The sequence below is a fragment of the Gadus macrocephalus genome, chromosome 3 (assembly GCF_031168955.1).
Source record: "Gadus macrocephalus chromosome 3, ASM3116895v1".
NCBI classification, from domain to species: domain Eukaryota; kingdom Metazoa; phylum Chordata; class Actinopteri; order Gadiformes; family Gadidae; genus Gadus; species Gadus macrocephalus.
The window spans coordinates 14,554,628-14,570,682 of record NC_082384.1 but is presented as its reverse complement, the minus strand read 5'-3'; the positions used below and the strand labels follow the sequence as shown (position 1 = coordinate 14,570,682).

At 46.1% G+C, this 16,055-nt stretch overlaps 2 protein-coding genes across 7 annotated transcripts in view; both read right to left on the bottom strand.

The window, feature by feature from the left end:
* Window positions 1-8,733, bottom strand: part of fam13a (family with sequence similarity 13 member A) — a 54,331-nt gene extending 45,598 nt beyond the window's left edge. For 5 of the 6 annotated variants that reach the window (XM_060047501.1, XM_060047505.1, XM_060047504.1 and 2 more), the window contains exons 1-3: window positions 8,433-8,733; window positions 3,798-4,056; window positions 1,077-1,286 (exon numbers count right to left, since the gene is read on the bottom strand). In XM_060047501.1, coding sequence (XP_059903484.1) covers window positions 1,077-1,286; window positions 3,798-4,056; window positions 8,433-8,459 — 496 coding nt within the window. In that variant the 5' untranslated portion in view covers window positions 8,460-8,733. The remainder of the gene's footprint in view (window positions 1-1,076; window positions 1,287-3,797; window positions 4,057-8,432) is intronic. The other variant, XM_060047506.1, reaches the window with a different exon arrangement.
* Window positions 8,734-9,163: 430 nt separating this feature from the next.
* Window positions 9,164-16,055, bottom strand: part of zgc:154142 (uncharacterized protein LOC555481 homolog) — an 18,184-nt gene continuing 11,292 nt past the window's right edge. Inside the window, 10 exon segments of the mRNA XM_060046686.1 lie at window positions 9,164-9,711; window positions 10,821-10,981; window positions 12,319-12,608; window positions 12,888-12,982; window positions 13,362-13,474; window positions 13,908-14,090; window positions 14,238-14,459; window positions 14,753-14,890; window positions 15,085-15,306; window positions 15,728-15,911. Of these exon segments, the coding sequence (XP_059902669.1) occupies window positions 9,520-9,711; window positions 10,821-10,981; window positions 12,319-12,608; window positions 12,888-12,982; window positions 13,362-13,474; window positions 13,908-14,090; window positions 14,238-14,459; window positions 14,753-14,890; window positions 15,085-15,306; window positions 15,728-15,911 (1,800 nt within the window). The 3' untranslated portion in view covers window positions 9,164-9,519.

The window sequence follows — 16,055 nt, the reverse complement described above, 5'->3', positions numbered from 1 at the left end:
ATGAACATTCTCCTATTAAGAATGCTCCTTTACTTCTGAAATGCTTGTCATTGTGATGTGACGTCACGATGTACAAGCCCTATTGGTTGGTGGTAACAGGGGACTGAGAAGCCACACTAAACTCACTGTTGTCATAAAAGATCCCAGGGCACTTACCGCAAAGAGAGGGGGATTCCCCGGTGTCCTGGCTAAAACTGCCCAACCAGACTGTTCAGGCTCATTCAATCTGGCCCCCTAATCATCCCCCTGTATAATTGGCTGATTCATTAGTTCCCTCACACTCCACCTCAAGCTGGTGTGAGGTGAGCGTTCTGGCGCAGTACCCTGTGGCTTCTTATTTGGAAAAAAGGGGGACCTTTGAGGGCGCACTCACACTAGGCAAGTTTGCCTGTTCCGTGCTGCAGAAAGATTCAGCATGATTCCCCCCCTCCCCACTCCCCCCGCTGGCCCGTGGTCACACTGCTCCCAAAGGCCGTGGCCTGGGCATGATTGCTATACATACGTCATCACGTCGTAATAAGATAAATACGTCTGCGACTGCTACTGAATGCTGTCGTCTGCCCAAATTTGAAGTAAACACTCGACTTCAGTATCGCACCAACGTAAACCCACTCGTGAACCGCTTGCCGCCATTGTTTAAAATGATTATTGTGGGGAAGAAGGGCATGGACCTATAAAGAAAGAAGGGTCGCGCAAGGACTACGTCATCCAGCTCACGTTGCGTATCCGCGCGTGTCATCTCATTAGCATCTGTACTTTGGCCACGGCACAGCTCCCAAGTGTGCCATGGCCAAGGGGCTGTTCCGTGCTGGAATACGGATGGCGTGGTCACACTAGCCAAACATTCTAGACTTTAGTATGCAAATGAGTACGGGCACGGGGCCGCGGCCCTAGTGTGAGTGGCCCCTGAATGTACAATAGTGGAATGGAATGAATGCTGACAATGTTTGACTGGAATATGAACCAATCAAACCAACAAAAGATTTGAAAAGAGAGATGTGGCGAAAGGTTATGACAGACAGGGATTCAAACATAGGGTGGTGGAGCCATGTTCTGGTTTTCCCATTGACTCTTACCTTGATAGTGCTCTATTAGAGCGTTTTGTACAGCTGAATGGACCAGTCCCTCTGGGAGATCCCGGAGGTACTGTTTGAGCAGGCTGGCCACGGTGCAGACGTCCCCTTCGGCCAGCAGGTCCACCTCCTCACCACTCTGGAGGCGATGCCTCAGGGACTCGACGGCCCGCACGTTCCCATTCACCCTGAACAGGCCCTCCTGATGCAGGGCTACAGCACAACACACAGAGAAGAAGATGAGTCTGGGTCGCATTCAATTGATCAAACGTCTTTTAATGTGAAAAGAGTATATACGTCTTGAATCATTTAAAAAAAAGTGGATTAGAATAAGTATCCATGATGCATGTAAACTGGTTGTTAGTTGGTTATTCATTAAGTTGGGACCAACGACTGTACGGTTGGGAACCTTTGAATGTGGCTATAAAAATGACAACGCAGTAATTCATACTCCTGCGTAATTGATTTATTGATAGAACAGAAGTTGGACTTTCACACGAACACATCTTGCTGCCATGACATAAATAATGAGGTTACAAGGCAAATGTGCTTACTGCAAGGTATTTTAAACGTGGCGTAAAGACAGAGATGACGTTACTTCTAAACATTGACCTACTTTTACTCTACATCCTGTGTATCGGCATGCGTTTTGTTTCACCAAAAATTGCGTTGGATGCCGTTCCTTTCAAGAAGTCTGTCAACCGTTAAATCTTTTGATTGAACGCTTCAGACTTATTGATGCTCATCCATGACTTGATTTTGTGAAACCAAACGCATACCGATACGAAGACAATGAACCAAGCCTTTAGTAGAGATGCCATATTGGTGAGTTTATCAACGTTAAAGATAAGATAAGACTTATATTCTCATTAATAGGACAATCAACTGAGGGAACTGCGAGGTCGCCAGTCCCGCTTCGGCTGCGGCTAGGCGGGACTTGTTTACCGTTGAATGACCCTGCTACATTCAAAATATACACTAAAATTATAAATGAATATAGTATTGGATACAACGAAGTGATGCAGACACGTTAAACACGCCATTATTGTGGATACAACAATGCTGTATTATATATATTTTGAACATTTTACTTGAACTAATTTCTGACAAGAACACGATTTTTTATCAGCATGAGATCCACAACATACCAACATGTGGAACTACAACCAGTCTGTCTTATCTAGCTGTGATACATCCAGACTCGCCCTAATTTCCTCAAACCTACAAGTCGCTACTTGTATAGCTCTGCAGTGACACCTAGTGGACCAAAAGATCCAGAGAATATTCTAGAACCTCAAACAGAAAGAGATTGTGGGCCTGGCCCATAAACGGGATTTTTTGTTACAGATGGGACGGGCAGACTGTCAATAGGTCGTTCCAAAGCATTATCTGATTCAGCTCATGCTTTTATTGTGCGGTTTGAATATACTTTTTGGGAATTTGACAGTAAACATACTAACTATGAAATATGACAGCAGATAAAATCTTCTAGACTCATTCCTCAGATCAGAATGCTAGAAGTCACTCCCTTTGACCTTTGCAAAAGACCTGACAAGCCCAATTCAAAAGGACTTTATTTGCATCGACTGAATCAGTGACGGAAAGAGCTCAACAACATAGCAATAGTACTGCCAACGACATCCTAGTGTATATTTTACATTTCAGCAAATCCCAACAAAAAAGGTTGATTTAAAAAAAAAAAAAATAGAATGATGAGTGTAAGTGACACTACAAGACATACATTTACACTTCCAATAAATTACATTACTCTAGCCTTGACCCAACCTTGACTAAGTTATACATTGGAAAATTCCGAATTGCTCTCTTCTTTCCTACTCTGCACCGTCACAAGTCCATGAGCAGATCGTGTGTAAACACAAAATCAAAACTTGATTTGTTCGTTTGTAGGCACTATTAGGAAGCTACCCAGCCAGGGCAGTTCATATGTGCTTAGCTGGGTTGGACAAGACACATTTTCAGCTATGGGAGCTGCTAAACAGCAAAATGGTATATGATGTTTGTCAACTGATGGCAAACTGCCTAACTTTGTTACCTGTCTATACACCATGAGAGGAGGTGAGTTGAAAGAAAAATGTCTGTTTTGCATCTTGACATAGACAATGTCTGCAATTAAACATGGGTCTTAAAGGTCCCATGGCATGCTACTTTAAGTGATGCTTTAATATAGGTATTAGTGGGCACCTAATACAGTATTTGAAGATGTTCACGAGATTCAGCCGTGGTGCAGAATTACAGCCACTATGAGCAAGTCGCACATTGAGCTTTTCCCAAACGCGCCGTTTCGGTGTCTATAGCTTTAATGAAAATGAGGAGGAGAGAGGCGGGTCAAGGAGGGGGGTGGGGGTGTGGCCTTGTGCAGCTTTTGGCTTTTTGCACCACCGCCTCAGAAGCGGGCGGTTGTGCCTTGCGGCGGCGCCTCGTCAGCGGGCTTACGAGCTCTACATCTGGAGCTCTATTTCTAAATAATATATTATACATCGATATATATAACACATCTAATATCTAAATTGAGTGTATAGGCCTACTTTGTTTCTGTTACAATTTCTCTGCTCAAGTTAGAGGGCAGATGTTAAATAAATAACTAAATAAATATATATATGTATTGAATTAAGAATCTCTTAATTCAATATAATCTCCTTTTTTTTGTGTGGAATAAAGGCAATCTATATGCATGTCCCAAACCGGCCCCCAGCCCCTTATTACCGTGCGTGCGTAGATGCTCCACCATCCTGTGCACCACTTTGGGCACCCCGTACTCTTCCGCCACCAAGCCCAGTGCGCACAGCTCCGACAGGGGCACTCCAAACTGCCTGCTACCCTGGGCCTCCGCAGTGGCGATGGCTGTGGTGGTGGCGACACTGTTGGAACTGGAGGTGCTGCCGGTGATGGTCCAGGGCCTGAGCATGGGGAGCTGTACCATCTTCTTCATGTCCTCCTTGACCTGCACGGCGGCCTTGTGGTGCTGTGGTTAGGAAGGAGAGGGAAGGAGGCAGAGAACAGCTCCGTCAGACCCAGCTGGCACTCTGGCCACTGTGGGCACCGAGGAGGTGGAGGTGCTGGAGGTGGAAGCTGGCATTCAGGTTAGCGTTATACCAGTGCCAGAAGAGACACATTAGGATCCAGATAAATGGGCCACCTCTCGCTCGTTATAGGGCCCCAGACGGGTCTGGGTCTCGACACACTTCAGTCATAGTGTGTGTGTCATGTCATGTGTGTTAGGAGCCGGTAGCACCAGACTGGGTTGAGAACTAAGCAATACAAAGAGAGAGAGAGTCTAGAGAGGTAGAGGGGAGGGCCTCTCTTTGTGGTAGTTGCTACGACAATTGTCTGGTTACCATGCAACACTTTGAACTGCAGGAAGGGGAAGGGACTGTACCTGCACATACTTTATATGTGTGCTCTTTCTTTCTTTCACACACACGCATACACACACACACGCGCGCGCGCACGCTCACACACGCACACGCACACAAGTATACACATACACAAAGAGAGTATAGCATATATATGAATGCCCACTTACTCAGGTTAATCTAATAAGTAGATAACCTACAATTCGGTATCTAAGGTATAATGCACAATAACAGACATTTATGATAACTTGAAAGAGCCTTGCTGTTTGTTTCTGTGATAAAGCTGCAACACAGCCCATAGAGATCAGCAATAACACATAGGAGAAGGAGAGCATGCGTAGCCAAGGACTCAAGGCTTTGCTGTTGTCAAACAGAAACATGGTGAGGCAATATGACGAACGCCCTGTGGCAGCCCTTTAAAACCCAGGGAATATTTGTGATGTGTGTGTTTGTCGTGTGTATGTCTGTGTGTGTATGTGTGTGTGTGTGTGTGTGTGTGTGTATCACAGCTGCAAGGCAGGCACTGATACCTTATCCAAGTTGCAAATAAGCAAGCTGTGCCACCTGTTGCACCCATGGCTGCACCCACACATGCATGCACACACGCACACACACACACACACATGCACGCGTTCAGACATACGCATACACACAAACACACATGTATAAACAGACTAAAGTGATGCTTTTTAATCCGTCCTAGTCATATACAAAAACACACATTCTTGTGTGTAAACATAGTCAACCTTGAGTCAATATTTTTCTCACAGACGGCTGAAGATAACATTAAGGGTGATTATGACTATGATCATATTAAAATGATCCTCCTTGCTACTGGGAAGAGATGATCCTTTAAAAGAGTACTGAACTGGTGTTTACAAGGATCGTAGTGGCGGAGGACATGATTTTAACACGGACGCATCAACCATGGACCTGCAGACCGGGTTATTCATTTTATTTGTTCAATCTATAATTGACCACTGTTGTATTACAACCATATAAATTAAAATATGGAACAGCCGCTTCCTATATTACAGTGGGTGGCCGTGGACTGTTCACCCAATTTAAGGAGGAGGGTTACCCTTTTAAGAGGATTGCTACATTGAGACACTTGATTGCTACGTTTTTGGCTTTATAAGCCATTGGTCAATAAATTAGGAGAAACTAAAGATATTTCCCATGTTGGTCATGTGACATGGCTTCCAGCAGATGGAGGGAGGAGGGGGGCTTGGGGGGTCCTTCCATTCCTCCAGTTCAACCAAGGCTGGGCTTGGACCGAAAGCTTGGACTCTAGTTACACAACTATTGTACACATTAATGGAGGATAAAACTAAAAGACAAAACAAGACCTAATTATGTTTTTACTTACTTTTATTTGCCAGTTTTATTTATCACTTTGTATATTATTTCTATGTGTGTACATCCGAAAAAACTTTCATTATTTGATCAGACATTTTTCTTTTAATATATATATATTTATAATATATGTAATTTTTGGTTTGGATAGTCATGTTATTGTCACGTCACTTAACAGTGTTTGCATGGACCTACAAGTGGCGTACACATTTTCAGTTCTCATGAATGCACTCTGTGTTTTGGTGAAGTAGCCAATGTTCACGTGTGTAGCTATATCCACACGCTTGTTTTATGATGCTATGAGTCAACATGCATAACAAACATAAGGCAGACTGATGCGCAGAGCTGCTCTGGTCGTATCATTGGATGTGACAAACAGATGGTACTCATGTAGAAGATAGAGGGCAGGAGATCTTCAACAGAGCTGACCCTAACCCTGATCCTTCCAGGAAGATGGCGTAGCAACCACAAACTAGGCTGGTGGGTGAAGATATGAATACTAAAGGCATACACTTTGTATCCTCAGGACACTGGGAGTCATGGCAACGGAGAGTTGGATGACAGCCAGAGAGGTCAGAGGTCATGATAGTTCAGAAGATGGATGATTGTGAGTCAGCGTACAGCTAGCTATTGAATATTTATAGGCTGTAGTACAGGTCATTAATTGTATAAACATTTGTATTAAGCTTTTATCGAGAGAACAATCAAAGCATACAAACACAATTACAAACTACAACCAAAAATGTCCAGTGGGGTGCTTGTGGTGGAGTGTCCGAGTCTGACGATGACTGTAGCCTGACAGACGTCTCATGTCCTTGCTAAGCCTGTCTGAGCTAGGCCTGCTAGTGACAGACCGCACACAGCAGATGTCCCCAAAATCTGGCCTTGCAAACACACACAGAAACTCACAAACCAACAGTTGCATGCATGCACCCTGACATACAACACAACACAACAGAAGCACACACAATTACAGACAAGTGTAAACATCCACATGCATTCCCACAGTATCCCTCTCTCTCTCTCTCTCTCTCTCTCTCTCTCTCTCTCTCTCTCTCTCTCTCTCTCTCTCTCTCTCTCTCTCTCTCTCTCTCTCTCTCTCTCTCTCTCTCTCTCTCTCTCTCTCTCTCTCTCTCTCTCTCTCTTTATCTAACACTTATACACAAACACACAAGCACAATCACACACCTCCAATCAACGCCGGTTTTCTTGAAAGGACAACACAAGCTAATGTGTGATGGGCCGGGTCTATTGTTAGCGAGGAAGTCTATTGTGGTCCACCTATAAATCTTCATCCCTGCTCCCTTCCCCCAACCGTTACAACATTCTCACACAAATGCTGACACGCTCACAGACACCTCGGTATGGGACTTTTCTGACACAGCTGGGAATTGCAATTGATTGCTTTTATTCATTTACAACTAGACATGTTTCTATTTAGTCTATACTTTTATCCAAAGCAATTTACAAGTGAGGTTGAACAATAACATCATACAAGTGCAGATAAGCGACGCAGAGGCTGTTGGGTATCTTTTTCTGTTATCATGATTTTGACAAAAAAGTTCAAATGAACTCAACTAAAATGGAAGGAATGTATTGTTGTTGCCGTGCTTAGTTGTTTAAATGTGTTGCATACTTCGCGACTTGTGGCAGTGGCTCTGTTTCTTTAATTTTCTTTGCAGAGGGAAGGACAAGACCAAGCATGTGCCTCCTCCTAAGAACACCCCCTCGCCGAACCTCTCTCTTTCCCCCTCCCTCTCCTTCCCCTCTCTCCCTTGCCTTCCCCCTCTCCCTCTCCTTCTCTCTCCCTGGCCTTCCGCGTCTCTCTCTCGCTCGCACGCACACACACACACACACACACACACACACACACACACACACACACACACACACACACACACACACACACACACACACACACACACACACACACACACACACACACACACACACACACACACTCCCTGTGGGTGGTCATTCGACCAACTGGCAGCCAAAAATTCACCGGCAGCATGAGACAACTGTTTGACTCTGACCCTTCCCATGTGATACAAGGAAGGATTTTATGCAAAATAAACTTGTTTAAATGAAACCCAATGTTGTCATCCAGTAAGCTCAACTTTTCCATTCTGCAGTGAAACATTTAATGGAAACTTAAGTTTGTTTAAGTTGCCGGCCACATTTTCCCTGTAATAATCCAGGCTGTGAATGATTCTTAGACAGGGAGAGAGAATGTAGGGTTGGTATAAAGTATAAAGCTGCATGTGTTCTGTGTTATTTTGGCTGACTCAAAGGGAAGCTATGCGTGCGTGAAGAACAGTAGGACAGTGGGGGAAGAATGTTCTGTGGAAAAGTGTCCAAGATAATATGGAGGAGTTGGAAGTAAAACCACTTAAGTTGCTGCCACTCTAAAGTTTTAGTTCAAGAAAAAATACAAAGACAGATGTCCTACACATACCCTCTGAGATTTCCTGTCTCTTCAAAAGTATACAGTGTATGTATGTGTCTCTCTTTCTCCTTCTCTTACAGACACGCACATAATTCTTTGACATCACAAAAGTGTTGAAGACATGCTCATGTTGAGTAGTTTTTTTCAATACTTCTGTTGTTGATCAGGTCTTGTACTCACACAGATAGTCAGAGCTCCGGCCCCCATTCTCCAACAGAGGAGTAGGGAAGGATGAAGAGAAAAAAATACTCCTATCCTTCTTCGTCCTCTTCCTACTTTCTCCTCACTCCTTCTTGACGGGACACCACTTTAAACTTTCCTCCAAAGACAGGACTAGGTTTCATCATCCTCACGATTTCTACCACAAACTAAAACAGATAATCCCAAATGGAGAAGAAAGAAGAAGAGAGGGACTCCCTCAAAATAAGCCGGTCTTCATTGAAAGTCTGTGTGCTCCAAACCATTGACACACATTAGTGGCTGGTTTTCTCTCCCTCCTCCCTCCTCCCTGTTCCCCCCACCCCTCTCTCTCCCTCTCTCTCCTCCTGGGATGAAATCTGAGACATGCTCTCTCATTGGCTGTTGTGGCTGGTCATGTGACCGTTGGGGTTAAATCCCAAAACTTTGGAGTCTGTGGCATTCATTTTTGTTGGAGCAGGACCAAGGTGGAGAAGAGAATATAGCCAGTAGAAAATGGTTGTTTATGTCTGTCTCAGAAATGGTAGAGTAAGTGTCAAAACCAGGAAGTCACTTACAAACTCTTCACAACTAAAGACACGTTGAAATGTTTTTTTATTTTTTTTTATTTTGATGGACACATGTACAACAGAATCCATTTAGGTTAGCTTTAAGGTTGACGTTGTCATTACCATATGACATGTGCATATATGGCAAGTAGAACATGGCATGGATTTAAAGGGAGTAAACATTCTTCTATTTCAGTATTCAGTATTCACAACTCTTATTAGCAGGGCCTTATTGCACACCGTCGAAGAATTTGTCCTTAATTATGGAGGAATGCCTAATGAGTGTTCAAGCTCGTTAACCAGCAACCAATAAAAAAAAGCACCTGAAGGTGTATTTCATCTGAAAGGCAACACCTCAGTCGAGCCCAAGTGGAGCTACCCACATATGCATCATGAAGGTAAATGAAGTCACCCACTCACTCTGAATGACACGTCCATTTAAACTAGGAGGCACATAGCGTTCAGGCATTAAGAGTAAGAAACCCCAGCCAAACCATTTTCTCAAAACGCTGACATTGTTTCTAAACTCTCTCATAGATGAACTTCCTGATGTTGTCCTCGATCCAGCCGCTGAAGGCCGAGACCCGGGTGAAGACCGAGGGCTTCTTGTCCTTGATGCAGCCCTGGGCCCCGAAGCTCACAATCCCATGGACCTCCCAGCTGGACTTGGTGGCCCCGGTGGTCTGACAGACGAACGGACCCCCGGAGTCACCCTGGAGGAGATTGAAGAAGATTAGGAGGATGCTTGAATCCCAGCCCCAAAACGTTCTGGAGTTCAAAGCCCAATGTCCACAGGGATCCGTGAGCAAGACGCCTAATGCGTATGAGAAGGCACATTGACTGCTCCTGAGTGACACATGAGTGAACGCAAGGCGAGTCGCTTTGGATAAAAGTATCTGCTAAATATTCAACGTCTAGCATAACACGGTTGTTTACTTTTTTGTTCTTCCATTTAATGATTTTCTGATAACATTTTTGTTTTCAAATGAATTCTCAATGTCTGCACAAAGATGTATTCTTGTTTCCCATTTGTAAAGTGAAGTCAAAATCCATGCCAAAACCCAGTGTGAGTTGGGACAGTTCAAAACGTTGAATTCAATCCCATTGTTCCTGTCCATCATGCGGATCCGTCTCTCTTTTTCCTAATTATGCACCAAACCAGCCGAAGCCATTTGCAATCACGGTTGATTGGTTCAGAACAAACAGAAGCTATTTGGCTTCTGTTACATAAGTCTCGACATACCATAGCCATTTATATAATACTGGGACGAAAAAAGATGGCGTTCTTCTTCTTTCATTATAGAAGACCTAAACTACTGAAGGAACCAAAGGCCAAATGATATTGCGTCAAACCACCACAGTTGTTCTCTATATCATTTATAGATTAACTAGTTTTACGAGCACATCTCCCATATGTTCCCGTCCTACAGGGACGTCTAGCTCTGTCTCCAGTTTATCATAAACTGACCAGGAAAACGTAGCAGTGCAAACAGAATCAGAATCAGGATTTCTGGTAATTCTGATTCTGATTCTGTCTGCCCTGCTACGTTTCTCTGGTCCGTTTATGATACAGGTTCAGGAGGTACACTTCATGCATGTTAATTTGCCCATAAATAATTGCATTAGAATTGCAAGATGTCACTGAAATGGCGAGTTTTGGGGCACAACTATAAATGGAAGTACCACGGCATTCCCTCAGCAGCTACTCTACGTTGAAGTTAGACCCTGGCTGTTCCCGCAGAATTTAGCATACCGCCCTCTGACCTAGCTGTGTTCAGACCCGCATCCATAAGGAGATCCAGTCCGCTCATTGGTCGCTCACCTGGCAGGCTGATTTGAGCTCATCTGGGGACTCGTAGCCGGCGCAAATCATCGAGGGTCGCAGGACGTCCCACCAATAGGCTGGCTTACTGCAGGTCCCAAAGTCCACGACTGGGAGGGCGGCCTGGTTCAGCTGCTGGGACACCTTGGGGAACAAGTTCCCTGGTGAGAGAGTCGGAGAGGAAGTGTGATTAGACAGCTAGGAGACAGATTTTACATTCAGATTCATTCAGACTGAGATCCCTCTATTCTCCGAGGGGGAATTGTTGCCATAACAGTTGCTCTGCTCAAGATAATAGATGAAAGAGAATAAAATAAAGGTAAGTTAAAATCAGTTAAACAGTAAGCAGGGGCAATAACAATAAAGAAAACATTAGCATATGTAAATAAATCAAATGTGCGTATAGAGAAGTGTACATGAGGTATGCATATCCATAAGATATGTATTGCTTTGAAGTGGCTCATTTAAATCCCAAGAGACACACTCAGGGTTGAGGCATCCTTCTCAAAGATGCTTACATGCAGGCTAGGGGATCGAACTAAGAACCTCGGGGCTACGGGGGTAAATTCCCGAGACACAAGAGATTTTCACTATCCCACACGTTAATTAACACACATGCTATCTCTAGGGAACCTTTAATTAACGTGACTGCAAGGGTGTCACTTTGAGTTGAAAAAAGCTGTAAGGGCTCAGGAGAATATATTTTTTCTTTAACGATGTGCAATGTGCGATGTAACACAGCGATTGGTATGGGGTCAATAGAAAATTAGATAAGTAGATTATGTAAACTGTATTGTATTGTATTGTATTGTATTGTATTGTATTGTATTGTATTATAGTACTGAACTGTGTAGCAACTGCGGTATCTGCTATCATGGCTGTAACACGGGGAATTGATTAGCCTAGCGATTGTGGTACTTGCACTTGGTTCTATGAACATCCTTTCTGTACCGACAGTGATATATTGATGCACTTCTTATGACAAATGTACCTACTTATTGTAAGTCGCTTTGGATAAAAAGCGTCTGCTAAATGCCCTAAATGTAAAATGTAACAGTAAATGTGTGTGTGGACGATGGTCGGTTTAAGCAGCCTCATCTGGCCCGATTCGGACTGATTAGACTGTGGGGTAGGGCGAGGCTGCACACCTGTTTTGCATTGAAAAATCGACGTGCAAAGGTTAAACCAGCCATCACAACACACACTCACTCATAGAGATCTCCTACATGGCAACATGGATCGCCATCGCGGCGTACTATTGTCCTTCAATCGCTACAATACACCGGTTTACAACCTCATTAGTGAGTGTGACGGCCCACTGGGTAGCGTGTAGCAACAAACATTGCTACAGCGTCATTTATAGTCGACGTGACGTGCCTTTTGTGAAGTGTGTGTGCAGTTTGCACACTCTTGGAGCTTCTGAATGTACTGCAACGTAGGATGAGTGAGCAGTGCGCGTTGGGCATGATGTTGGCTAGCCCCCCCCCCCGCCCCCTACCTTTCTCGTCACCCCAGCCGGTGACGTAGCAGGGGGTCCCGGCGGGCAGCACTGCCCCGGGCGCGGGCATGCACACGGGGCTGATCTCCCGGGTCATGCTGACGGGCCGCGCCAGGTGCACCAGCGCCACGTCGTTGCTGATGTCGCCGCGGTCCGTCTCGTAGACGAAGGCCGGGTGGCGCACGATGCCGTCCACCTGGTAGCAGGCCTCCGCCGAGGGCACGTCCCCGGACGAGTTCATGTGGTGCTTTCCCAGACACATGCGCCAGAACGTGGGGTTGTTCAGCGGCCTAGAGGGGGATGGGGGGGGGGATGGGGGGCTAGTTGGTAGTTGTGTATTTGTTTTGGGGTATGTAGTAAGTGTTTTGTGTGAGAAGATATTGTATGTGTGTGTGTGTGTGTGTGTGTGTGTGTGTGCCTGGTTGGCCATGTGTGTGTCAGTATCTGTGTGTGCATTTGGGTGCACTCATGCATGTGCAAGTGTGCGATTGTGTGTTATGAGCAATGCGTGTCAGGTTGTGTGTTTTGCGCAGTACATGTGTGGATGTGTGCGTGCTGCCGCTACTTGCATCATGAAGCAATGGGCCGCAGTGAGGATCCACTCCTCATGGATCAGGGAGCCTCCGCAGCCGTGCATGTAGGGAATGGCAGCCATAGGAGTAGCCTGGCAGGCAGAGAGCACAATAAAGGACCGTCTCCCTCTCTCTCTCTCTCTCTCTCCCCTGTCACTTGTTCATTCTCTCTGCTCATAGTTACAATGCTCACACTGCTCACACAACGTTTGAGATCACTGAAGGTATCCACAAACAGAAGTAATTAAACACATGCAAGATCACAAATAAAGAAGACTGGTAGAGAGTGAGATAAAAGAGAAAGAAGAGGGACAGGTGAGAGGATGAAGCGGGATAAGGGGAGAGAGGGAGATAGCTATCACTTATAGCACGATCACAAAGAGACAACCCATCAATCAAGCTGATCAGCTGACTGTACCGGAGATGGAGTGCGAGAGGTAGGGGGCAAAGGAGACAGAGTGCGAGGGTTACCTGCATGGAGACTTGCCAGGGCCAGGAGTGGGGCACTGCCTCCACCCCGTTGACCACCCTGAGGGTGGCGGTGCTGGGGGTCACTGCCGGGCTGCCACAGTCCGCCGGCCAGGCTGGGAATAGCAACCACAGCTACAGGATGAGTGGGCTGCAGTCTAGCGCTGCCATGTATTTAGCCACTCAGTGGCGCTATGTGCTACATGCTGTGGTTACATGTCGACATTGTGCTATAGGCTATATGCTATTGGACTATGTGCCAGATTTGATCATTATTTCGATAGTCATTTTCTGGATAAAAGCATTATGATTCCGTAATAATTCTCATTGATCAACGGCTCATTGAAATAGATGGAGAGACGTTGCGGTGCTTTTATCCAATCTTTGCATTTCCAATATGGCGGCGACGTAAGATCCAAAGGCCCATGCGGTGTCTATGTATATGTCTATGCTATAGCCTACGTGCAATAGGCTAGGTGTATAGGCTAGGCGATCTAGGCTAGGTGCTCCAGCTATGTTACCATCCAGACTATGGTTATGATGACTCACTGACGATGATGCTGTCCCATGGGTTGACGGGTGGAGGAGGCAAAGTGGGGAACACGTTGGCGTCGGTGGTCCAGTACCCACGGAAGCCGCTCTGATGATTGTCTCCGTTGCTAAGGAACCGAATAATTGCTGTGTTGCCGTCGATGGTGATCTTCGGAGGCGGGGCAAACCCACAGAACCGACCTTCAAAACAACACAAAAAAAGAGAAAAACATCCATCAGTGCCATGGCAACGACGAAAAATATATCTATGGATACAATTATCAGCCTTATCATCTATGTATATAATAGTTTCAAAACCATCTTTAACGCAAGTAGTCTACTACCAACCTTTGGATGGCATGTCCGTCCCCTGGAAGATATCCACGTAGTCTAGACACATGCCGACCTGGTTGACAGCCTGGACCTCAAAGTGGGTGAAGGCCAGGTGTATGGCGGTTGCGGAGGGGATGGTGATATGCCAGGTGCAGACGGCCTGGCCGGGGTAGTCGCTGGGCCAGCCTGGAGAGGTGATCTCCCCCTGGTTGCTGCTGAAGCGACCTCCACAGGCAGCTGGGGAGGACCGACGCGTTGAGACAGTGTGGGAAAGAAGTGGAGGTAGGCTGGTCGTTGTATTGTGCGTGTGCTTGTGTGTGTGTCTTTAGAGTTAGAGGGATACAAAAACATGCTTTTGGAAAAAGGCAACGGTTCGTTTTATGTTAATCTAAGATGGCGTTGTGGCCCATAATTCACACTTCAGCATCTACATCACAACTATCTCATCAAGTCTTTGAACAACAGCTGCAACAATTTGATTGGTCACTCCAGTAACCCTTCTTCATCTTCTTCTTCTTCTACAATCTCACCCTGGGAGGCGGGGTCCTCGGCCTTCCAAGAGGCCAGGAAGCCGGTGTCCACCACGCGGGAGTTGGAGGAGAAGCTGATGTGGAGCTCCTCTCCGTGGCTCACCAGGTCCTGAGGAGCGCTGTGACTGCAGAAGGTTCCTAAGAGGAGGGGGAGAGGGCTGAGCATGAGAGGCCTCTACTATGTAGGGTACTATGCTATAGCTACTGTAACCAGGCTGTGTGTGTTCCTGTACCCAGGCTATGCGTGCTACTATACCCAGGATATGGTGCTGTACTATGTCTATGGTACTGTACCCAGGCCTTTTCACTGTACCCATGCTATGCTACTGTACCTAGGCTGCCCAGGCTGTCTGTGACGGAGAGCTTGTCGTTGATGCAGAGCATGCTCTCCTCAAGGCTCAGCTGGTGGAAGTGGAGGTGAACTAGCTGGCCGGCGGGGGCTCGGATGGTCCACTGGCAGGCGGCCTGGTTGCTGTAGCTACCGGGGAAGCCCATGGAGGAGATGTTTCCCCCGGTAGGGCCAGTCAGGACCTTGGGCCCGCCACATCCAGAGGCTACACAATGACAGGAGACAGAGGGCTATGTAGAGAAATCAAATTCTGAGGTTGTGTTTAACTGTAATACTTAAGTACTGAATATTACTGTGGTATTAAGGTAATATCTTGTTTGAGATGTACCATAGTTGTGGAATTTAGACATTTTGGAACTCTTCACCGCCACTTATAATACAAAATAATGTTTTACTGACCCTGGTTTCTGAGAACCATAGCTACTCCAGTTGATTGATCGAAATGCCGTCATGCAATTTGGATTGTTTTGGTTTGATTGTATTCTCAGCCTCACTTCAAAGTTGTGGTTCAGATGCGCCAAATGTAAGATGTTTGGGGTCGCGAAAATGTTAAGACCCCCAAAGTGACAGTGCGTGTGCGGCGAAGGTGGATAGCGGTACAACAGGAGCGGAGGCGGGCGCCGTACTGTGGGTGCGGTACATGTCCCTGCGGACGGCGTTGTGGACCCAGGGGATGTAGGCGGAGGAGCGGGTGAACACAGAGGGCTTCTTGTCCATGATGCAGCCGATGGGGCCGAAGCTGGTGATGCCGTGCACCTCCCAGGGGCTGGTGGGGGAGTCCTGGCACACCAGGGGTCCGCCTGAATCCCCCTGTGGTAAACACGCAGCGACCAACCCATCAGAGATCCACCGATGACATCCAGGCCCGGTCACTGAACAGCGGCCAACACACATTGGGTACGTTGGCAACGTTTGGGAGGGGGTGATATTTGGAGGGGTGGTAATGTTCCCTGC